The sequence below is a fragment of the Podarcis melisellensis genome (genome assembly GCF_964234715.1).
Source record: "Podarcis melisellensis genome assembly, chromosome: 14".
Taxonomy (NCBI): Eukaryota; Metazoa; Chordata; class Lepidosauria; order Squamata; family Lacertidae; genus Podarcis; species Podarcis melisellensis.
The window spans coordinates 12,507,757-12,532,939 of NC_138546.1; the positions used below are offsets into that span (position 1 = coordinate 12,507,757).

At 45.5% G+C, this 25,183-nt stretch overlaps 1 protein-coding gene across 1 annotated transcript in view; it reads right to left on the reverse strand.

Moving 5' to 3' along the window:
• Positions 1-238: 238 nt before the first annotated feature.
• ADAP1 (ArfGAP with dual PH domains 1) overlaps positions 239-25,183 on the reverse strand; it is a 68,685-nt gene continuing 43,740 nt past the window's right edge. The window contains exons 5-11 of the mRNA XM_081887894.1: positions 21,909-22,021; positions 18,798-18,944; positions 13,659-13,742; positions 7,520-7,582; positions 5,000-5,071; positions 2,767-2,995; positions 239-1,621 (exon numbers count right to left, since the gene is read on the reverse strand). Of these exons, the coding sequence (XP_081744020.1) occupies positions 1,593-1,621; positions 2,767-2,995; positions 5,000-5,071; positions 7,520-7,582; positions 13,659-13,742; positions 18,798-18,944; positions 21,909-22,021 (737 nt within the window). The 3' untranslated portion in view covers positions 239-1,592. The remainder of the gene's footprint in view (positions 1,622-2,766; positions 2,996-4,999; positions 5,072-7,519; positions 7,583-13,658; positions 13,743-18,797; positions 18,945-21,908; positions 22,022-25,183) is intronic.

Here is a 25,183-nt window from a genome sequence, read left to right on the forward strand (position 1 = left end):
CCCTTTGTTAATGAAAATCGGAAGAAAGTCACAACACTCTCTGGGCTCAGAAAGGAAAGGTAGGTCTGATTACCACGCTTCAGCCTGGGCCTGCTCAATCTGTGGCTTCCCAAGTAAAAATTAAATATACGTAGCCACATTTTTTGGCCTACATCAATAATCTCAGAGAGGTAGCAAAACAGATTCTAAAGAGCCTCTCTGGTGGACCAGTTTTGTTGGAGCTGAGGAGGAGTGTGTGAAAAGTTTCATATATGAAAGGCTTTCTCTACCTTTTCCACGGCATCCACCACTTTTCTTGTGATGGTGCCAGCATTATCAGTTGCACTCCCAGGAGTCCATCAAAAGTGAGGTCAGGAACCATCGCCCTCACTCCAAAATGGCTTCATCACAAGATCATGTCAACAAATGGAATCGTCATCAGAACAGGGACTAGATTTTCGGTCATCGCGCTGAAGCCCAGTAGGTCAAAAAGAGCAAAGAAAAAGACACACACTTGGAGCTGCAAGCACAATTGCCACGACAGGTAAACTCTGCACCCTCTTTGCGTATTGTGTGGGGGGGTGAAATTAGGGAAGGGACTTTTTAACTCGGCCTACCTCAGCCCAGAACCACACCGGACTGCATGGCTTGGAATAACCATCTTCCATTAGAATGCTCTCGAATGCTCTCTTGAATGCCTAAACACCAGTGGTTGCTCAGAGAGTGAGGAGGGACAGAGGCAGTGGCATCTGAGTGGTGGTGCGCTCACTATCAAAGGAGCTTCAGACTGGTGGTGACCTCACTGCCAGCGCCTCACCCTCTCATGACAAGCACGCTGGGGGGGGGGAGCACCACTTCCTCTGCCTTCTCTCTCATGAGCCGCCGCTGCCACACGCCATGACCAAAGCCATCTCGTCCAGCAGAGGTGGACCTGCTGCTTAGACCTATAGCATCACAAGGCGATAGGCGAACCACAGACCAATGTGCATAAACGTTTCATCAAACAGTTGTATGAAGTGACGCTTCGCAGGATCGTTGACAGTTGTCTTTTGCTGAAATGTCAGCATCGCGCACAATGCTTTGGGCTTCGTGATGATTCTTCCTAGTCGGTTTAAGCATAACGAAGGACACCCTTTCCTGGGTGTTTTCTCGGTATATGTCAAGCAAACAGCTGCCATCCTTTGAAAAAGACATCCTTGGTCGCTGGAGATGTTTAGACCCTTTAAGAAAGTGTTTGGGCAACATTGCTGCTTAAGGAGGGAGTGGACTGTGCAGGTATTTTCCCAAATCTCCTGCAGTGAGCCTCTTGCCAAATGTCACATGTTCAAGGACAATGTCCCCAAGGGAAGTGCTTCAGACAGCCTGAGATGTTAAGAAACGCATCATCACCTCCAGCTTAGGAAATGCAACTTTTCATATGTATTAAAAAAAAGTGTCTGCTTTGGCCCCACAACACTGTTGTCGCTGGCCCAGAGGCCCCTGTTATAGCACCTCCCACCTTGCTAGTCCGACGTGATTCGCTGAATATGTTGTCGCTCACATTGCAAGGAACAAACAATGTTATTGGGTTGTAAACAGATTCTCCTTCCTTGGTTCTGTCCAGCATGATACTACTATGGTTTATGCTTGAAATGGGCTTCCACTGTGAGGAGGGGGGAAACAACAGCATTAAAACACTGACATGTAAAGGATAGCTGCAATCTTAAGTGGTCAGTGGCTAAACCACGCCTGACCATTAAGTCCAGATGCAACCATTAGGTTGCATCCAATGTAAGTTCTCCTCACAGCAGACCTATTGGACTTAATGAACCCAAATTAGTTGTGTCTTTTAATTCCAGTAGGTCTGCTCTCTGTACAAAACAGGATGCAACCCAGGGTCTTAAAGTTCAGCCAGTTGATTGATTTAAATGTTATAATTGATTACAAAACTACTAATAAAAAACCACAGATGGCAGGTACATAATAGATTTGGAGGGAACATCAGATAGATAGATAGATAGATAGATAGATAGATTCCATAGAAACTTAACAAAGAGGGTTAACTTAAAAAATAAAAAAAAATCAGACCAGCAGGCAGAGTAAAAACTACACAGGAATCACTCTCCAAAAAGTACAGAACAAAGTGCATCTTTTAAAATATGATGTATATGTTAAAACAAAGGAAGTACTGTATACTTCTTTGTTTTATTCCCTACGCAGAGTGAATCAATTAATTAATTAATAGCTTGATTGATGAAAAGTCAGTCAACTGATTTAATTCCTGGGCATACATTCAAAAATCTCATCTCCGCTGCACATTTAAGGCAGGAGCATACCACTTGAAACAGTCATGAGTTCCCCCCAAGGATCCTGGGAATTGTAGTTTGCTAAGGGTGCTAAGAGACCAGTCTTCCACTCCCAGAGCTTCAATTCCCAGAGTGGTTTAACAGTCAGTCCCTTTTCCTAGGGAATTCTGGGAATTGTGGCCCTGGGAGCGGCATAGGGGCCTCCTAACAACTCTCAGGACCCTTAGCAAACTACAGCTCCCATAAATCTTTAGGGTGAGCCATGCCTGTGGTATGATAGTGCTTTAAACGGTGTGAATGTGGCCTAAGAGAGATTCCTCTGTCTCTCCACCTTCTTGCCTTCTAAATGGTGAATGAGGAAATCCATTTTTTCCTCCCTTACAGGGCTTAGGTCTTCCTTTCAGCAGCGGGTGCTGGGAACCGAATCTTCAAAACACAAGCTGTGCCACCGAGCCATGATGACCCACCATCATTCCCAGTCACGTCCCACCCCTCACCTCACCTGCATATTCCTGCGGCAGCATTGGCCTACTGATCACTTTCTGGAAAGCTGCAATCCACTCCAGCTGGTCGCTTTCCGTCTCGCAGGCAAAAAGGAACTTCCTGTCTGGAGTCACGATGGTGATTCCATGTTGCCAGTGGTTTCCCTGGATGGAGGGCGGGAGCCCTTCCAAGACCTTGTAGCTGTTTTCTTTGCTTCCAATAAAAACCTCCCCTCTGGCGAAGGCATCCTGTGCGGGCGACATAGCATAGGATCTCAGAAGATCAAGGAGGCACCGGCATTTTTTCTTCCAAAAATTCATCCATGTCCCCTAGATTCCAAAGGCCTGACACTGTTGTCCCTGTTCAAAATGGCTTCGGGGCTTATGACAAAGTACTGTTGCTATATATCTCCTATGATGAAGGCAGTGCATGAGATAACAAACAGAATTATCGCAGATCAGCTGACGTAATGTCCCTGCCTTCTTGGCTTCAAAGATTTCTGCAGCAAGTTGGTTTTTGGAGGGTGGGGGTAAGGGTTAAAGTTAAGGTTTATTTCAGGCAACTGGAAACTATAATTCTACCATCCTTTCTCAACAGAGGTTTCCAAGCTGTATACAAAAAAAAACAAAACCCCAACCTTTCAAGGAAGTCATTTCAAAATGAACAGGAAGTCTCTCCCATTTTTTCCAGCATCCCAACTGATCCCAAGCATCCTTGACAGAAGCAACTCCACACAAAAACTGCAGGGAGATGTTGCAGCTTCAGACAGTAATTTATTCCACTGCCCATCTGTTCTCAGTTTTCTTTTTCTCCCCCATTCATCTCAAATCAATCTGCGCATCTCCAACTTGAGGCTAATAAAATTGTGTCCTAGCTTTTCTGTGAAAGGGCAAGAACATAAGAGGACCCCTACTGGATCAGGCCAGTGGCCCATCTTGTCCATCATCTTAAAATCATGGAACTGTGGAGTTAGAAGGGATCCCAAGGGTCATCTAGTCCAACTTCATGCAATGCAGGAATCGCAGCTAAAGAAAACCTGACAGGTGGTCATCCAAACTCTGCTTAAAAACCTCCAAGGAGGAAGAGTCCACAACCTGAGACTTTCAAAGAGCTCTTCCCATCACCTCGCTCAGTAGGTTAGAGCATGGTGCTGATAACGCCAAGGTCGCAGGTTTGATCCCCATATGGGACAGCTGCATTGCAGGGGGTTGGGCTAGATGATCCTCAGGGTCCCTTCCAATTCTATGATTCTATCAGGAAGTTCTTTTGAATGTCGAGTTGGAATAAGCTTTCTTGTCATTTGAATCCATTGATTCAGGTCCTACCATGTGGAGCAGCAGAAAGCAAGCTTTCGCCATCTTCCACGTGACAGCCCTTGAGATATTTGAAGATGGCTATCCTATCTCCTCTCAGTCTCCTCTTATCACACCCAACTCCCTCAACCATTCCTCAAAAGGCTTGGTTTCCAGGCCCTTGATCATCTTAGCCTTTGGTCCAGGTCCTTCAGTCCCCCCTCCTCTGCACATGTTTCAGCTTGTCAATATGCTTCTGAAATTGTGGTGCTCAGAACTGGACACAGGACTCCAGGTGTGGTTTCACCAAGGCAGAATAGATTTGTTCTGTTCTCACAGTGGACAACCAGATGCCCATAGGAAGCCCATAAGCAACATGAGCAAACCACAATTTCCCCCCACTTGCAGTTCCCCAAAACTGGATAGATCAATTTAGTTTCATTCCAATTCCATGACAGTTTTGCACATGTTCATTCATAAGTCTGTCCAATCCTATTTCTGGGACCAGTGGGACAAAAATGAATGAATGAATGAACAAACAAACAAACAAACAAACTGGATCACAAAATTCAGAGAATAGTGAAATTCAAAGGATACTCCTGCTCTGATATGTGTATTAACTAAGGAGGTGCAAATCGGGTTGACTGACTTAAAAATGTGAACTGAACAGAATCCAACCTTATCTCTAGTCTTTGCTGGCCCTTATTAATTCCCCCCCCCCACACACACACTCATTTGGAACATTTTAAGCTACTTGATCAAAAAATATACAAATATATATATGAAACGGCCACCACTGAAAACAAATCTGTTTGAAAACAAATATGCATAGAACCATTATCATTGAAAGCAAAGATAAAAATCCTTTGGGAAAGTGGAATGTTTTGAAATCCTGCCATGAAGTTCTGCAGCTGCTAGTCCCTGGACCAGCCTGAGATCCTTAGCAAACATGGGCCTTACCAGGGGATCTTTGAAATACATTAGTCTTCTGTCATCCATGGTGAACCACCGCTTCTTGAAGCCTTCAGTTTGCTAAAGAGTGGGAAAGAGGAAATAAACAGTGGGGGAAAACATTTGTATTACATGGAATTCCGTGGGACTTATTTCCAATCAGTTTGCTTAGGAGGGCAGCTATGGGCAATTAATTTATTTCTTCGGGTGTGAATAGAGCATGTTGAAATGCCAAAATGTAGATATGACAATTAAATCAAATTATTTCCAACAGTGCTACTTATGCTTGAACAACTTTCTTCCCCCCTACAAAGGGACAGTGTCAATTAAAGTATGGTGAAAAGCCTAGATTTATTTAATTTGCAGCTAATGAATTGGTTAGCCACAGAGACATCTTGATTAAAATGCTATTGGCTCAAGGCAACAAGAAAATAATTAATCTCTCTGCACGTCTTCTTAATTAGGATAGAGATGGTGAAGTGTGAATAGTGAGCAAGACTGGTGTGCTTGCCTTTGAGGCTAGATTTAGGAACAGATGACCCAAGATACTGCCTAGGATGTGGCGTCTGGAGATAATCACCAGGTTCAAGGTATACACTTGATAAGGGCACCTTTCTGAGACTCTTCATCCCAGCTTGGGATCCAATCTTGGAGGGTTAAGTACCCACCAGTTTGGAAGAGAAAAATGGCGCCTCTCAAAAACAAGATAGTGCTTTCTGCTTACTCAGGGCACTCCCTAGCTATGCAGAATATACAAGTTTGAAAATTAACAAAAACAAAAATTAACCCAAATACAGCCAGATCAAGACTTCTGAGCTTCTGGGACTTTCATAATGTTGAGATGTCAGTTGAGAGGGGCTGTGTGAGGCCTCTTGGCTCCAGTGACAGAGCGCCATGGTCCAATGTGAGTTGAGGGAGTTGGACAGCAAGGCATGGAGACTAAGGAAGACTGCTTTGCCCCTCACCTTAGTGACTGAACAAATCCCAAGCTTTCAAATAAACTATAAACACAGATATGCAGGGCTATCTAGTGTGTTGCACAGAATGTCACAACGTATCTGCCAGTCAGGCAGACGTAATGGGTGTATGGCTGGCGCAATGAGCTCTTACGCCCCAGGGAATGAGTTAGTTCCCTTGAGGCCAAGATGGCTGACCTGGAGAAGATGAAAGAGGCTGAGACGTTGGTGGGTGAAGCCTTTAGGGACACGATATCTGCGTCCCACTACATGGTGACAGCTCCCTGCTGTTATGGAGAAGGAGGGTCTCCAGGAAAGATGGCGTCACTCTGAGGGAAATTATCCCTTAGAAAGGGCCCCATTTCCCTGGGGAACGAGGAGTTGTTCTGTCATCCTCAAGGGATGGAGATACTCCCGATAGTGGGCGATTTGATCATCTGGGGCCTAGACAGCTAGGTTTATGATGTGAGTGCAGGCGGCATAGTGACTTCCCTTCCTGGCACAAAATCTGTTATACAGCGCCCATAATTCTTTGCAGGAAGCAATGGATGCCACTTTGAGTGCCTTGGAGGACAAAATATGGTATATAAATGTAATAAATAATGCAAAAATAAAAGATTGTATGCAAAGCAGCTCCATTTGACCAATGGTGGCTGTGTTGCATAATTCAGCTTTTCTTTAAGCAGAATTTGGGGTGCAAAGCTTTTTTGGGTTAGGTGCTTCAAGCCCCCAAACACACCCCAAATCTAGGCCAATTTAAGGCACTGTTTATGACTGACCCCATCCAGAGCTTCTTGAGTCGGTCAGCCCCAAACAGCTGCTGCTTTGCCCTGCTATTACGGGGCGAACTATTACGAGGTTTCAGCTGTCTAGCTAGTGTAAAAATATCGTAGCCATTTTGGGGTTTCACATCATGGCCTCCGGAATTTGCTTGTACTATGAAGTATACTGGTATATGTCAGCTTTCTAGCTCATGGAGAAACACCCCAAAGATTTATTTATCTTTGGATGTGACGGCCGCTTCATTTTAGATCTGATGTGATGCCGTGGCTTCCAGCCATAAAATGCAAACATGATGCGGATTTTTAAGCCGCCTATTTCCAGTTTACAACATAGTGCGTAGTAGACGGTGCAATGTGGAAAACATGGCTATATATAGGGCTTGAGCACAGAGCACTGGTGCACAAGATACGCAGTGCAGTTTTGCGAGTGTCCGACTAGGACCTGGGAAACCAAGTCTCAACTCCTCAGCCAGAAACCTCCCTGGATGACCCTGAAACAGTCACTGTCCCTCTGCCTAATGTCCCTCACAGGGTTGTTGTGAGGATAAAATGGAGAGGAGGAGCTTCTCAAGAGGACTTCCTTGAGCTTCCTTGAGCTTCTCAAGAGGACAAGTGGGATGTGATTGCAATAATAAATAAATATAAAATAGTAAGTCAGAAGCATCATGGTTGGCAGGTAACGTGAGGCAGAACATTGATAAAACACTTGAACCCACCCCAAAGTTTCTCAACAGCACAAATAAGAATATTCTTTCTTTTAGCATAGACAGAAAACATAACATGCCCCCTACCTTTGGCCCAGTCTTTTCCATGTATCCTTCCTTCAAGTAGTTCCTAGAAAGCTTTGGCACCAGCTAGAGAAATAAGGGACAGTGATACTGCAGGTAGTAGATAGTGGGTAAAAAAAAAATAATGCATGAGGAAAAACTTGGGTGTTAATGGACTCAGTATAGATTTGGTTGACCATTTTAGTCAGAGCTTCTAGGGGAAAACAGAAGTCAGATGAGACTTAGCAGACACGACACAGTCCGACAGCTGGCACACAATTCCCACATGGTCTTCCCATCCGTTGCTCTGCACTCATCAAGGGTTTGATTCCCCCAAAGATATAGGCTGCAACCCTGCAGGTGAGAATCCTCAGAGCCCAGGGATCCAATGTGGCCCTGCAGTCCTTTCTCTCTGGCCCTTGGCTCCACACTCTCCTAGGCCAGGCCCCTTCCAAGCCCAGCTCCGCCCCCTCCTCCAGCCCTTTTGGAATGCCTCCTTGAACTGTGGCAATGCCTCTTGCTTTCCTGGGTGGACAGAGAGCTGTGTCAAAACTTCTTGCTTTTTGCAAGGCCGGAATGCAGCCCAATATGCAAAGCTGAGAGGTGCTTCCATTGCTCTGCCTCGTGCCCCAACACTGCTGGAATGTGCCCATAGAGGAATGTCAGCCACAAACTGAAAATGTTCCCCCACTTATGCTGTATGCATGTAGCTGGGAATCATTCCTACTCAACTCAGTAGGACTTACTTCTGAGTAGAAAGAACTGGAAAAATCAGGGGGCTTCAGTCATTACCACAGTTCCCCCCCGGCCCCTGACAGTGCTTGAACATTTACAGTGCATTCCCAAAAGCACAACAGAGAGAACAAATTGCCCCTAGACATAGCTAAACAGAGTGCATTCTCAGGCAAAACTATTGCAAGCAAATGAGATGCCAAAACACTGGTGAAGATCTGGGAGCTCTGGGGACCTTGAAATGCAAAAGGGAGCACTTAAATCAAGAAGGAGAGCACAAATCACTGAAACAAAGAGCATTTTCAATACGGGAAATGGATGTTGTCGTTTTTATAAAGTCTTAGTGGGGAACCACTTGTGTGCAGCTCCTCACTGAAGCCTCACCTTTTGGCCCATGGGGGTATTTTTAGCTAACTTCACCCACCTGCCTGGATGTTATGTACTGAGTTGAATAGGATCCAAATTGCGGCAGCCTGATTGGTCCTAGAACAATAGGATTCAGACTGCAGCAGTCTGATTGGTCCTAGAACAATAGGATTCAGAATGCAGCAGTCTGATTGGTCCTAGAACAATAGGATTCAGACTGCAGCAGTCTGATTGGTCCTAGAACAATTGGATTCAGAATGCAGCAGTCTGATTGGTCCTAGAACAATGGGATTCAGAATGCAGCAGTCTGATTGGTCCTAGAACAATAGGATTCAGAATGCAGCAGTCTGAGTGGTCCTAGAACAATAGGATTCAGAATGCAGCAGTCTGATTGGTCCTAGAACAATAGGATCCAGAATGCCGCAGCCTGATTGGTCCGCAAGAGCTACCCAATCCAACTCCAGGTGGAAGTGAATCCACAACCTGATTGGCCTACAGGAGAATCCCAGAATTAGCTAATCACGTGGGGCCCATTGTGTAAATAATGTATATAAAGCAGACATTTCGGGGGAACTTCCATTCCTCACTACTATGAGCTGAATAAAGAGCATGAAATCCACACTCAACTCCGAGTATATTTCACTGGATGTCAGATTTAAAGGAAGAACAGGTCATGCACTGAAACGCATGGTTCCTTTGAATAAGGGACTTGAGCATTGAAAACTGAACTTTGTAAATTTTAAGGCAATGCTCCAATAGTTGGTTAGGTCAAAGCAATCCAGAAAAAAAGGAGATACAGCTTTCAGCAGCAATTGCATCAATCTGCAGCTGGTTTAATCAACAAAACACTTATCGCTAACAAACAAATGATCAGAAACACCATTATTCACTGCCCATAAGATTCATCTATGTACCAATCCATTGCAATGCACCCAGAATTAACAAATCCATCATTCAAACTGAAGAATCAGGAGAGACATGATTGATCAATCCTTTCTGCTGCCAGAATCTCTTTCAGCTGATACATGAACTCAAGGTCCCTCTTTAGGTGAATGCACATAAAAAATAGCCGCTTTAAAAGAAACCCTCACGTTTAGATTGAGACCCTTCTATAGTGAACTTGTCAGTGCTGAAAGTCTGTTGCAAGAAGTTTCAAAAGCTCATTTTTATAAATGTCACAGAATCAGGGGTCTGGCAATTCCAGTTGTCTCTGTCTCTCATTTTTCCAATCTTAAATTCACTTCTCCATATTTCAGCAACAATTTGTGATTTATTTAGCTGTGATTACTGCATTGCAGGACGCGGGTGGCGCTGTGGGTAAAACCTCAGTGCCTAGGGCTTGCCGATCAGAAGGTCGGCGGTTCGAATCCCCGCAACGGGGTGAGCTCCTGTCGTTCGGTCCCAGCGCCTGCCAACCTAGCAGTTCAAAAGCACCCCTAAGTGCAAGTAGATAAATAGGGACTGCTTACCAGCGGGAAGGTAAACGGTGTTTCCGTGTGCTGCGCTGGCTCGCCAGATGCAGCTTGTCACGCTGGCCACGTGACCCGGAAGTCTCTGCGGACAGCGCTGGCTCCCGGCCTATAGAGTGAGATGAGCTCACAACCCTAGAGTCTGGCAAGACTGGCCCGTATTGGCAGGGGTACCTTTACCTTACTGCATTGCAAGGGGTTGGACTAGATGTCACTGGGGGTCCCTTCCAACTTTACAGTTCTGGTGTGGGTCTGTCTGCCTGTATACAGGAACCCTTTAACATCTGTTTTGTAAGTATGTATATTTGTGCTTATTTCTATGATTCTAATTATTCTGATTAACTATTGGCCTCAGTTCAAGGTACTGGTTTTGGTGTATAAAAAAATAAACAGCTTGAGATCAGGCTTCCTGAAAAATCATCTCACCCCTTGTTTACCCAACCAAGGGCTTCTTACAGATACCATCTTATAGGGAGAACCTGTCCCTTGGAGTCCCTGCTTCTTGACAGGCATCTTCTCTGCTGTCTTTTCAACGCCTACTGAAACCCTTTCTCTTTCAGCAAGCCTTTTAAGTAGAGCTCTTTTCCCCATCCTGCATTTAGACTGAATTGGTTTCTGTTCTAATTGGTTGCATGTTTGCCTCCATGAGCAGGATATAGGTTGTTGTTGCAGTCTAGCAAGCATCTGGAAATCTACAAGTTCCCCGTCCCTGTGCAGAAAGGCAGCAGCTCTCTCCCTCTCTGCATCCCATTAAAAAGCAACAACACCCTGTGAAATATACTCGGAGTCGAGAGTGGATTTCATGCTCTTTATTCAGCTCATGGCAGTGAGGAGGAGTGGAAGTTCCCCCAGAATGTCTGCTTTATATACATTATTTACACAATGGGCCCCACCTGATTGGCTAATTCCGGCATTCACCTGTAGGCCAATCAGGTCACGGATTCACTTCCACCTGGAGCTGGATTGGGTGGCTCCTGTGGACCAATAAGACTGCTGCATTCTGAATCCTATTGTTCTAGGACCAATCGGACTACTGCATTTTGGATCCTATTCAACTCAGTACATAACACCCTGGCATCGAGAGACATTGTTCTTCTGATCCACAAGCTCCTATTTAGCTATTCTCTAGCCATTCAAGGCTTCTCCATGAATTTCTCTACTCCCTCTTCAAAGGGGTCAACACCGTACCTTGAGGCAGGTAGTTCCATAGGCCATATTTTTGAGATAGCTGTTAGCTGCCTTGGGCTCTGGTGGGACGAAGGGCAGAGTATTGGGAAGCAATGGACATAAATGAATAAAATTAATTCTGCAATGTGCGAAAAGTGGTTTTTTTTCTTTCGCCTGCCCTGAATCTTCTGAATCATAACCCTGCCAAAGAAACATCCCCACTTGTCCAAATGTCACAAAGAGAGTGTAGCTCAGGGACAGAACACCTGCTCTGAAGGTCAGGTCCACAGCATCTCCCTGTTTGCAAGGCTGAAAAGGGCTGGAGAACGTCTGGGTTTGGTGCACCAGTAGTCTGACTCATGAAGCCTGATAGAATCATAGAATCACAGAATATTGAGTTGGAAGGGACCCTGAGGATCATCTAGTCCAACCCCCTGCAATGCAGGAATATGTGACTGCCCCATACAGGGATCGAACCTGCAACCTGGGCATTCTCAGCACCACGCTCTAACCAGCTGATCACAGACATGTGCAAACAGTAAGCCATCCAGGCGGCAGCCGTCTGGGCCACTGGGGTGAATAAGTACTTGAAATACTTATAGGGATCCACGACAGGGCCTGATTTCTGCTACAAACAGAGCCTCAGAGCGGGAGGAAGAACAAGTCACCCCAAAGGACCCCCATCAGCACAAAATGTACTGCAATGATTTTATAATCCAAAGGAGGACATTCAGCCAAGCCAAAATGCTGATCAACCATTTCTTTTGGCCAAGGGCAAGAGAGAAGACAATGCCATTTTTTCTCCCACTACTTAAGCAGTGCAGTTGCATGATTAAAAGCCATCTCTGGCTGCCGTCTCCAAAGACTGGGAGATTCAGTCCTGCTAATAATAATAATAATAATAATAATAATAATAATAATAATAATAATAATAATAATAAATTATTTGTACCTAATCTATCTGGATGGGTTGCCCCAGACACTCTGGGCTGCTTCCAGCATATATAAAAACACAGCAAAACATTGAACCTTAAAAAGCTTCCCTATACAGGGCTGCCTTCAGTTGTTTCCTAAATGTTATATAATTACTCATCTCCTTGACATCTGATGGGAGGGCGTTCCACAGGGTGGGTGCCACTACCGAGAAGGTCCTCTGCCTGGTTCCCTGTAACCTCACTTCTTGCAGTGAGGGAACCTCCAGAAGGCCCTTAGAGCTGGACCTCAGTGTCCAGGCTGAACAATGGCAGTGGCGACGCTCCTTCAGGTATACTGGACCGAGGCCGTTTAGGGCTTTAAAGGTCAGCACCAACACTTCTATTTGTGCTCAGAAATGTAATGGCCCCTTCCTGACCACTGAACTAGAAACAGCTAGGAACCGGGGGAATCAGAGCATCTAGATCAGTATTGTCTACACTGATTGGCAGGGGCTGTTTGGTTTTTCAGGCAGGATATCAGGCAGCCTATAGAGAAATATAATTCTTTTAAAAATATATCTATATATATATTATTATTTTTTTCCCCTCAAAACAAGTGTCCAATATCACTGCTAAACATACATTTTCCAATTTGCCCCCTCTCTGTTGACTTCCCTCAACTACCATTTCTGGTTTATTACGTCAGCTGATACATCCCCCCCCCTCTCATATATATATATATTTTTTATGGAACCCCTTATATGGGATTTTGTATATAAATTTTCCCTCAGCTCTTTTTGCTGGCCCATGTAGGACCAGCATGGATAGTTGGCCCCGGTGAATATTTCATGTTTTCTCCCCTTATGGCTTTGATCTATAGGCTACCACTAAAACGAGGCTGCATTTTAAGTTGCATTTTAAACTGAATTCTAACTTATATTTTAATCAACTGTTTATTTGTTTGTTTTGCTTTGTTTTTAATGTTTTTACTGTACTTTTTACTGTACTTCTATTAGCCGCCCTGAGCCCAGTCTTGGCTGGGGTATAAATAAAAAAATATTATTATTATTATTATTATTATTACAATATGATGTTATCACATTGTTGTACTTCTTGTTCTCTGTAAATAAAATTGTAAATGTTTATTTAAATCCTGCCAGCGAGACCATTTGCTTCTGTTGTTTCTGCAATACATGGAAATATTCAACTAAATAGATCTCTCAGCCACAAGGACTTCCGGTTATGCAAATAGGCTACCCAAATCGGCTCTACAGGGATTGGGAGAAAAACCCCAGAAGAGATTTAGGGGACACGAGGAGTGCATGGGGAAAGGAGAGGGAGGGGAAAATAAATCGTTGTACAAGTTGAATGCTGCTCCTAATACGCAGCTAGTGGTGCATTGTGGGTCACCCCTTGTGCAGAACGGCATTGATGGGACTCTCCCCAGGCACTGACAGCAACACATCAAGCAATGGAGAAAGAAAGAGAAAAGGCAAGAGAGAAAGAGGAACTCACATCAAGGTCGCTCGCTCCAGGGAATGCGACTTGTAAGTAATGGAATCGAGCGGCGCGAATGGCGTTGAACCAGTCCACCATTTCCTGGGAGGAGGAAGAAAACAGCATTTGAGGGGAAAGAGGCAGAAGTGATAGCAATGGGGCACGCCCATAGATACTGCACCAGCCTCAGGTCAACTCTGATTTGATCTGAATTCAAATGCAATTTAAATTTGCTGGTGGTTACTTCTGCAGGCTTTTGTAGCATTCGGGTCTTCACCACGATTCTTACACGTGCTTCTTTCAAAGTCCCACTGTGTTTGCTGGGGCTCAGTCCTTAATAAGCTTAGGAATCACCTATTCCGTGGCAACTCATTGCTTGCATTGAGAAGGAGCCCCTTGTTGTTATATGCGAATGACGCGGCCATCATCTCACGTTCCAGACCGGGTTTGAAATATCTGCTGAGGAAGTTTTCTGATTACCGTTCTGGAAATGGTTTATCCATTAATTATGAAAAATCTAAAATTTTAGTATTCGAAAGAAACTTCTCCTGGTCTAAATGGGTGCTGGATGGCCATAACCTTGAACAGATTAAATACTTCAGTTATCTAGGGCTCAAATTCCATCATACAGGATCTTGGAAGCACCACTGGCAAACCTCCCTTCAAAAGGTGGAGATCACAAAGCTAGCCATACTCAGATTCTTTTTCCCAAAGGGCGGCAAATATGTTCCAGCAGCCTTAAGGGTTTTCAACGCAAAATCCATTTCCCAACTCCTGTACGCTGCAAATGTCTGGCATAATGGGGACCTGCCTAAGCTAGATGGCTTTCAGGCAAAATTTCTTGCGGGGCGGGGAGGTTAATCATTTTGCATTTCACTGATATTTTTGTAAGCTGCCTCGTGTATTTTATCTATTACTAATACATATGTTTTATAATAATTTCTAAACCTTTAAAATCTCTAAGCAACACATAAAAATACGAACGGAGTGTGTGTGTAATAAAAACAGAGATTAAAAACAGAACTCTAGTAATAACAGAGTCCAATCCCATCATAGAATTGTGGAGTTCGAAGGGGACTCGAGGATCACCTAGTCTAACCCCCAACAATGCAAGAATCACAGCTAAGGAACCCCCAACAGATGTCTGTCTAACCTCTGTTTAAAAACCTCCAAAAAAGGAGAACACACCACTTTCTGAGGTCATTCGTTCCTCTGTCAAGCAGCTCTTATCGTCTGAAAGTTCTTCCTAATGTTTAGCCGAAATCTCCTTTCTTATAACTTGAACCCACTGCTTTGAATCTTACCCTCCAGAGCAAGAGAAATCAAGCTTGCTCCATCTTCCACGTGACAGATATTTGAAGATGGCTATCATGTCCTCTCTTAGTCCCCAATTCCCTCAACCGTTCCTCAAAAGACTCAGTTTCCAGACTCTTGATCATCTCAGTCACCCTCCTTTGCCCACATTTGAACTTGTCACCGTACTCCCGGTCAAGGAAAGTCTGGGTGCTTTCCATTTAAAGCAGAGTCGTTTCACTTTAAACAGCCATGGCTTCTCCCAAATGATCCTGGGAACTGTAGCTAGTTAAGGGTGCTGAGAGGAGGCCCTCTATTTTCCTTACAGAGCTACAATTCCTGGAGTCCACTGCAAAGACCTATAGTCGAGATAGGGCTCTAGAGTCACTCTTGCACTACAGTGCAATGAAAACAACACCCCTGGATTATTTGCGATGTCAAAAGTTACAGGATTTCAGCAGGGAGCTACAGGACAGGCACCGAATGGAAACAAAACAGTACATCTGCCGCAAAATCTTTACACTCATAAACGGTACTGAAAACGGGAACACATATCATTGCCCCCATTCCCTCAGGAGCACAAATCCTCATGAATGGGCAATGAAAAAGGATATCTGAGAATGCAAATAACATAAAATGATAATTCTTAGAAATCTGTTATTATATTCCAGTGGTACCTTGGTTCTCGAACTTAATCCGTTCCGGGAGTGCATTCAACTCCCAAAAACATTTGAAAACCAAGGCGTGGCTTCCAAATGGCTGCAGGAGCTTTCTGCACTCAAGTGGAAAGCCGCGTTGGACGTTCAGCTTCCAAAAAACGTTCACAGACCAGAACACTTACTTCTGGGTTTGCGGCGTTTGGGAGCCGATTTGCTCGGCAACTAAGCCATTCGGGAATCAAGGTTTGACTGCATTAGCAAACCTACAGCCTTTTGATCACCACCTTTGAGGATTTCATTTCGAAGGCAAACCCACAAGCATAATGGCAGCAACAACCTTTCACAGTATATTATCAATGCAGCAGCATTTAAAGAAATCTCCTGCTGGCCAGAGCTTGCTGCTGAGATTTGCTGCAAGGCTGGGAGACAGCCTGCAGAGGGTGCTTCAGCTACGAAGAGGTGCCCTGATGACAGAGAAAGGGCAGGCAGAGGCAGGTCAGCAGTGCTGTGTCCCCAAGGTTTAATAAATTAAGTTCACCCTTGTATGCTTTCGCAGGGATCAGAGCCGATCAAGGCTTGCCAGCCCTGTCAAAAAATGGGGTGCAAAAATGGGGAAACCTAACGCTGCCTTGCTTGCTTCTTCTACCTTACTGGACCACAGGTTTATCTCTAATAATAATAATAATAAAGCTCATCTGACCATAGAAGGTGAACTTTGCAAGTCACTGGGAGATGTCAAATCCAGAAAAGCAAACAGCTTTACACAGGGTAGCCCTCTGTTTGAAGGCATCATTTAAGTGCTGTCTGGTTCAAGTTCAGTGTAAATAAAAGCAGGGCTGTCTTAAGCATATGCGGTGCCGGGGTGCAAAGATCCGCCCGGCACCCCACCCCCGGTTGCCCAGTCCCAGGCATGCAGGAGGGCGGAGCTGACCAGCCACCTCAGTATCTCGCTGCTCAGTTGCCCCCGAAGTCACCGTGCAGAGCCGCCCACAGCAGAAGAGCCTGCTGTGGCTCTCTGACCGACATGCGGGCTCTTTCCCGGACTCAACTCTCGGGCCCTGGACTCTCGGCCCGGCGCCCCTGAGAGCCCAGCATCTGAGTGCCCCACACCCCTAGAGCCTATGGGTAAGATGGCCCTGAATAAAAGGATAGCTTTGTTGGTTAGAGCACAGTGCTGACAACACCAAGGCTGCAGGTTCAATCCCTGTACGGGACAGCTGCATATTCCTGCATTGTGGGGGGTTGGGTTGGATATTCCTCAAGGTCGCTTTCCAACTCCACAGGTCTAGAAATCTAGGATTCAAAACGAATTCTATGATTCACTGATTCTATGACCTTAAGAAGGGAGAGCAGGAGGGGCCCTTGACATTGCCCATCAATAGTTAGCAGCTGTGCAGCAGATGGACCAGTCACAGCATTCCTCACTATGATACCTCTCTTCCAATTATTCACCCCGATAAAGCAGCATATGCACATTTTCTGCAAGTCAGTGAAAGGACAACTGCCTCAAAACAAACAGCATCTGTCCACACACGGGGATGGTAATGCTGGAGCATTGCTTTGGACACTGCTGTGGAGCTCTTTGCAAAGAGATCTGACTAAGGAGTTAATCACCTTTATTAATATTACCTCACCCAGGGAACTCAGCTGATGACGGCGATGCGACTTTTCTCCTTGCAGATCAAGGTATGCTGGTGACAGCATGGACTAACTATTCCTAGCGGACATATTCCTAGCGACAGGCACTAAAGTAGGGGCCGCAGTAATGCTCTCTGAGCTTTAAGCCGTATCACTAATTTAGTGTGGGAATCTGATCTGCTTAGTTGCATATATGCACATTGCAATGGCTGGTTCAAATATCTATCGACCTATCTGCATCTGAAAACCGCAAGAAGAAAATAAAAGGAACTGAGGACTGGCAAGGTGGATCTCAAACCATTTGTGATCAGGTGGCATCTCCTGACTCCAGCTAACCCAGAGCAGAATCCTTCTCCTCCTAGACAGCCTATCCAGAGCCATTAGTACGGCAGTGCTGGGGGACTTGTGGCCCTTTCCAGATGTTGAACTCCAACTCCCATCAGCCCCACAAAGGGATAGAGGAGGTTGCCTTATACCAACTCAGACCAATGGTCCATCTAGTTCAGTACTGTCTACACTGGCTGGCAGCAGCTCTTCAGGGTTATTAGTGGGTTAGGAGAGCTAAAAATAATGCCAATATATTTAACATCTGGCAACCAATACACCCCTTGGGTTTCAGATAGTACATGGGTAGCAGAAAGCCCTGGAAACAAATCTTCACGGCCCTCTACCGGCTATGGTGGCTCATTTACCAGAAGTAATGTATTTAGCATTAACTCTGGAAGTGTTTACTCGATTCTAACCAAACTAAGCCTCCTATGTATATTTTGGTCTCACAATGCATCTGGTATTTTGCACTTGCAACAGAACAGGTGCGACACAAAAACACATTGAGCGATATTTGATGCTTCTGGTAGTCAACATGATGGCAAGGAAGGTCCATGACTCAACAGAAGAGCATCTGCTTTGTCTGCAGATGGGCAAACAGTCTGAGCTGGTATTAAAGCAGCTTCTTTGTTCCTCCACACATCATGCCATACAACTCCTGTCAAGGCAACATCTAACTTGCCTAGGAGCTCTCCAAGGTCCTGAAGATTTCAAACCTTTTTCTGCCCTCTACATCCACTTTCTTGAAACCTATAGTCTGCTGCCTAATCTCCACTGTCAGATGCTGGACAGCTCCAGTAGATCTCCATTCAATATCTTAAGATCTACAGAATGGATGGCCCTCTTGGTAGGTCCCGCACCCTCAGAAATTCAAGGAGAGGCAGCCAGAGAGAGGGCCTCCTCTGCAACAGCCCCTAAAATTCAGGACTTTTGTCTGATAGAGGTACATCTGGGACCTTCATTAGATTGAAATCATATGCTGAAGATGCACCTATTTATCCTGGTCATTAAAAAGCAGGTAAGAAATTGTCATTGTCATTGCCATCACAATATAATTATTTCTTCTCTGCCCAGATGGTACAAAGCTGGGAGAGATGCCGTAGTTTCTTTGTTTGCACAAAAACCAAGAAATATGGGGAATGTGCAAGTCCCACCCATGGGTGCTCTCCACTGCCCTTTCCTTATGACACGTGCAAGGCAGCTCTTACAGAAGCCTCCTTTCTTACTTCCGAGCTCCCACCTTGCCATCTTCATGGTAAACAAAGATGTTCCTTGTGCTGTTGTCTTTCAAGTACGTGATTTGCAGCCCGTGCGGGTTCCCGATTTTGGCAGGCTGGAAAGTGGCGTTCAGGTGCTCAATCTTCATGATTGCTTTGGGTTCTTTTGCCTGGGAGGGTCGGAAGAGAAAGGAAACCAAGAGCAATAAGAAGCCAAGGCGAAGGCAGCAAGCATGCTCTGCAAAACACAGGCGTTCAAAACAAAAGAGCACTTTTACTGAGAGTGCAGCCTTGATCCAGTAGCTCCAGGAAGGGCAAAGGGGGCCCGGCCACACACATACACCCCATAGAAATGTGCAAAAAAGTGCTCTGCCCCCCCCCCCAAAATTAGCTTGATAATGTACAGTGGTAAAGATGTAAAATCACAGAATTGTAGAGTTTGAAGGTCCAACCCCCTGCAATGCATTCTATTATTCTATTGAAAAACACTCAATATAATCTGAAACTCTGTTCTGCTTCGCTGGAGATGCCACAAGTTGAATCTTCTACATGCAAAACGCATACAATACTTATCAGTGATCTATGGTCCTTTTCCCTGGGAGTTTCCCAGATATTTGGCCTGTGGTTGCATACATGGAATACATTTAGAATATATGACTTCCACCTAAAGAATCCTGGGAACTGTAGTTTACCCCTCAGAATTACAGTTCCCAGCACCTTTAGCTAACTACAGTTCCCAGGATTCTTTGGGGGAAGTGATGTATGTGTTAGATGTATGACACGAGTGCAGCCTGGGGCACCAGCTCAAATGCCTAGGTCAATTAAAAAATGCAAATAAGTAGGCTAGGCCAACAATCAGTTAAATGAAATAGGATTCACCAATATGGAACTTTTAATTGTGCTTTTATATCAAATTTCCTTTTCTGCGTATACTATAATGTTTTACTGTTGCTATGGCCATTGGCTAATGCGAATCAAGTTTTATTTATCTATCTACACGGAACAGTTCCCTTTATTATGATGGATGAGATCAACACCATGACCAGTCTTTTGAAATAGCCGGGGGGAGGGGGAATCCACCCATCTTCCACACCCAGATAGATAGCAGTGGTTCATGATCGAGTGCTGTGGCCTCTCACTTCCCCAAGGGTCAAGACGGCTTCAGCCCCATATGAAAGAAAGAGCAGCAACATCTTAGCCCACTCACTGGGAAATCCCCTTTGACAAAATAATCCAAATCATGTCTACTTGAAAGCAAACAGCACTGATTTCAATGGGGCTTACTCCTAAGTAGGTGGGTGCAATAGTGCAGCCTGGAAATGCCCTGGAAAAAGGGGCAGAAAAGGTGATTGTATCTAAAACTAACTTCCTGGAAAAAGAGAACAGCTTGCAACATCACTATGGAACTATGGAACACTATGGAACCCCCTTTCCCTGGTGCAACCACTCCTCCATTTTCCAGGGCATGGCCAACATGTGGCTTTCTTAATGATGGGCTTTTTGGAGAAGTTGCATTCTGATTCTTGGTAGTGATGATGACTCCAGATTCCAGGAGGCCCTTGGGCAGAACAAACTTGTGGGTGAACCCATGTGGAAGTCAGAAGGGCCAGAAACAAGACTTGACTCACCCAGCCTGTGCAACTACACCCATGACCAAGCCCAGGTAGGAGACCCTGCTGGATTAGACCCAAGGCATACCTAGTCCAGCATCATGGGAACTGTAGTTTCACCCTCACAGAGATCCAATTCTCAGCAAGCTACAGTTTCCAGGATTCCTGGAGGGGAGCTGTGTGCTTCAAATGTGTGCTGGATGTGTTTCAATGCATGCTGTGGATCTGTCCCTGCTTTTCCAGGAAGTCCACAAGCGTCACAGACTGGTTGGGCACAGAGGAGTGGCGGGAGGAACCAGCTGGGGAAGCACCAAGGGAAGAAGACTCAGAGTCTGGGCAGTGGTGGTGGGACAATGGTGATTGGTCAGAGGGAGAAGAGGGAGCAGGCTGGGAGAAGGAGGTGTCAGAAAGGGTGACAGGGCTTAGTGAGCTGGGAGAGTGTGGCAGAGAGCAGTCCAGAAACAGAGGCAGGAGCAGGAGAGGAGCGGGGCCAAGAGGCAGAGTTGAGTCAGGCTGGTGAAGAGGCATGGGTGTCTCCTCTTCCTGCAGTGACAAGTTCCCCTCCCCTGCACACTTTTGCCTCTCGCCCCTCCCATCACCAGCACATGTACCCCAGAAGGTGGACCAGGTGGGGGTCTGGCCCTCGGTCCAAGGAAGGTTCCTCCCCCCTGCCTTTCACTGCTGCTTCCCCATGTCGGATTTTAGATTGGAAGTTCCTTGGGGCTGAGACCTTCCTTGGCGTGTTCCGTACAATGGCACAGCCCCTAATGGTGCTACATAAGGGATAAAAATGAAGTAGCAAGGTGTTGGCGAATAAGCATCAGGAGTCTCATCCCTACCAGAGAGGAGTGGCAAACCAATCTGATGAACTATGCCGAGATGGCAAAGCTGACTGGAAAACTCAGAAACCAAGAGGTTATAAAAGAGGGGGGCGGGATTATAAGTTAATTAGGAGACCACTGTATGCAATAAATATAGAGATACCATATGAAGATATTTGAAAGCAGGGGGAGTTATTATGGGGGGAGGACCAGAAGAGGAAGTTGAGGGAAGTTGGGGAGAGGGGACTGGGAAAATGTATCTTGTTGAGTTTGATGATCTGATGCGTTGCAATATGATAAATATGTATAATCCAATAATTTTTTCATAAAAAATAATAACAGGAGACCATTGTAAGCAGATGGAAACAAGAGCAGAATTTTGACTCACTTGTAGTGTAAAACTTATTGTGGACAATATGGTTTGATATAAAAACTGGAGTATGGATGAAGATGCAGTTGTAGATGTTTAAAATGAGACCCCATGAAGGGGATGAGGGGAAGTCTTGAGATTCGGAGAATCTCCTTATACAGACACGTTTTTACTAGTTTGTGTTTATTTATACTTTGTATTTGTAAAACCAATAAAAAAGATTTCAAAAAAAGAAGCAGCAACGGGAGCCTCGTGGCCCCATTACGTGACCTGCTAGCTATTCAAAACTGAAAAAAAGGACCAGCCCCTTGGAACCAACCCCCGTTCTCTTACGTCATTTTTGTTGTAATACTTCAGGGCACCTTCCCGTTCTGAAAGCACGAATTTCCTGCTCAAGAACTGCCCGTTGTCACGGCCCCTCTTCCAGAGAAATCCTTCCCGGTACCCTATGGAGGAACAGAACAACAACGACAGAGAAATATATTCTTCCTGTGGCAACTTTTTGAAAGGAAAAACAGAGGGAAGGGGAATAGTTCGATGTTTAAATTTGTTAGAAGTCGCCCAGAGTGGCTGGGGCAACCCAGTCAGATGGGCGACATATAAATGAATTATTATTATTATTATTATTATTAGCCTTTTTTGGCACTGAGGTGGTTGCCACAGTGTCTCCCTCCAGCTAGATGTCAGATCATCGTTTGCTGCTCTGATCTTTTGGCTGCTAGGCAAATGTAGAGACCCGAACTCAGGAACAGGAAAAGGAGAGCCTGAGAGGAACATCCCTAGGAGGAAGCAGGAGTCTACTTAAGATAGTATGCATAGGTTAAATCCAGTCAAAGGCGACTAAGGGGTTGTGGTGCTCATCTTGCTTTCAGGCTGAGGGAGCCAGCGTTTGTCCACAGACAGCTTTCCAGGTCACGTGGCCAGCATGACTAAGCTGCTTCTGGTGCAACGGAATACCGTGACAGAAACCAGAGCTCACGGAAATGCTGTTTACCTTCCCGCCACAGTGGTACCTATTTATCTACTTGCACTGGCATGCTTTTGAACTGCTAGGTTGGCAGGAGCTGGGACAGAGCAATGGGAGCTCACCCCATCGTGGGGATTCAAACCGCTGACCTTCTGATCGGCAAGCCCAAGAGGCTCAGTGATTTAGACCACAGGACTAGAGTCTTAGGAATCTGTGCAGTTTCAGTTAGAGGTAGCCAAGGCAACAGCAGACATATCCAGGACGAAGCTTTCGCTCCTTCCACTGGCTTTAACTGGAATGGCCGCAACAAAGCCATTAAGCAAATTGTATTCTGGTCATTTCCATAAGTATGTTAACAGTTTAGCTTGTCACATTTCATTTGTAAATATCAGGGTGGTGGTGGGGGAACTATCCATAGCTTGCTTTGGGAAAGAGCTGCAGCTCAACAGAAGAGCAACTGTTTTGCTTGCAAAAGGTCCCAGATCCAATCCCTGGCTTCTCCAGACCCTGCCAGTAATCCTGGAGAGCTGCTGCCAGCCAATGTTGGCAATACTGATCTAGGTGGACCAATGCACTGACTCTGTGTAAGGCAGCTTATGATACGATACGATACCATACAGAACAACAAAATTGAAAAAGACATTCAAAAACCAACAAGCCTGCCACCCCAGCTATCCCAACCTGGTTAGCCCCCTAAAAACTCTGATACCCCATTTTTAAATACAATATACTCCCATAGAGACTCCTTACACTGCATTTAAAACAAAAATCGCATTTGGGTAGAAACTGTTTCTCAGGCGGCTAGTCCTAGTCTTTATAACCCTGTACCTTCTTCCAGAAGGCAGAAGCTGAAAGAGATCATTTCCAGGGTGCGCACTATCCTGCACTATCTCTGCAGCTTTCTTATGGCTCCTGGAAGCATTTGATCCAAGGTGGGAAGAGTGCACCCAATTATTCTCTCCGCAGCCTTTACAACCCTGGACAGCATTGTTCTTTCCCTGACCGTGCAGCTCCCAAACCACACACACAGACCATAAGTTAATACACTCTCCACAGTACAATGGTAAAATCAACAGGTCCTTTGAGAGATTGTTTTTCCGGAGGATTCTCAGAAAATATAACCTCTGCTGTGCTCTCTTCATTAGGTCTTTGCTGTTTTCTCCCCAGGTTAGGTCATCTCTCAACTCCATTCCATGTTTTTCTCACAGATAATGGCAAAGCTCAGCTCAGAAAATTAGCACTTCCCCAGCTTTGGGAAGGTGGTGGGAGGGCTCTAGGACTTTGCCAGAGCCTCACATCTCCTTCCCAAAGCCTGGCACCTCACTTATCTGGTTTTGGGAAAGTAGCATGAGCGCTGTGTGTGTGTGTGTGTGTGTGTGTGTGTGTGTGAGAGAGAGAGAGAGAGAGAGAGAGAGAGAGAGAGAGAGAGAGAGAGAGAGATAGATTTTGGCCTCCCTCCCACACCCATTCAACAAGGCAGTGTGCGGCCCGCGGGTTCTGTGTTGATGTACTCTTGCGGCCCACTTAGTAGGAAAAGTTGGGCTGCCCTGGGTTTGGGTGCTGGACTGGGAAGACCTAGGTTCAAATCCAGCTCCACCCGTGAAGCACCCTGGGAAATCTTAGGCCAGTGACACACCTTCTCGTCTCACACACCCACATGCACCTGCAGTTCCCAGGATTCTTTGGGGGGGGGAACCATGGCTGCTTAAAGTGGAGCAGTCCTGCTTTAAATGCATAGTGCAGATGAGGCCCTTAGCAACATTTCGATGGTCCCACTCTTCATTTGGTTCTCCCAGCCACTCCAATTTTGCCCTCGCAACAACCTTGTGGGGTAAGTAAGGCTGAGAGGGCGTGAGCACCTGGGTTAACAGAGTTGTGGGTTCGAGTCCCACATTGGGCAAAAAGATTGTGGTCCTTTCCAAAACCACAATTCTGTTTTTCTGTGGTTCTGTGACTGGCCCAAGGTCACACAGTGAGCTTCATGGGTGGGGATTTGAACTCGAGTCCAACCCTCTACCCACCACGCCACACTGACATTTATCAGAATAGGCTCTTTAAAATATGGCATACGTCAGTAAAAGACTCGTTGAGCAACCCGGCTGAATACTTCCAGGAGAAAAAACTGCTTGCTGTTTTGTTATTCGAGGAAGTGAACTGTTAAAAGACTCCAAAACTGTCAAAGCTCAGGAAGCGTGACTGTCAGCTCTTGAGCAAGCCTGATGGTTTAATCAACCATATCCTCCAGGCATCGCTTGTGTACCTGTCTGTTTTCTGTCAGCCTTCCCGAGGGAGAACTTCATCAGCCTCCTTGTGATCTATCATGTACGATGCAACATGGAATTACGCAGTATTCCACACTCAAATCACAGAGGCTTGGCAGGTAAAGTGAGAAGGAGGCCACCAATAATAGTTTGGGCCCCTCAAAAGACAAGAAAATATGACCTGTTTTGTATATGACGTGTGTGGAAGGAGGAGTCACTTCCTGTTTTAGCTTCACATATTAGCTGTGATTCCTGCATTGCCAGGGGGGTGGACTGGATGAGCCCTGGGGTTCCCTTCCAACACTGTCATTCTGTAGAGTGCTGGAGTGATAGATCTCAAATGCTGGGAAATGTTCATTCAGAAGGAGACATTTCATTAA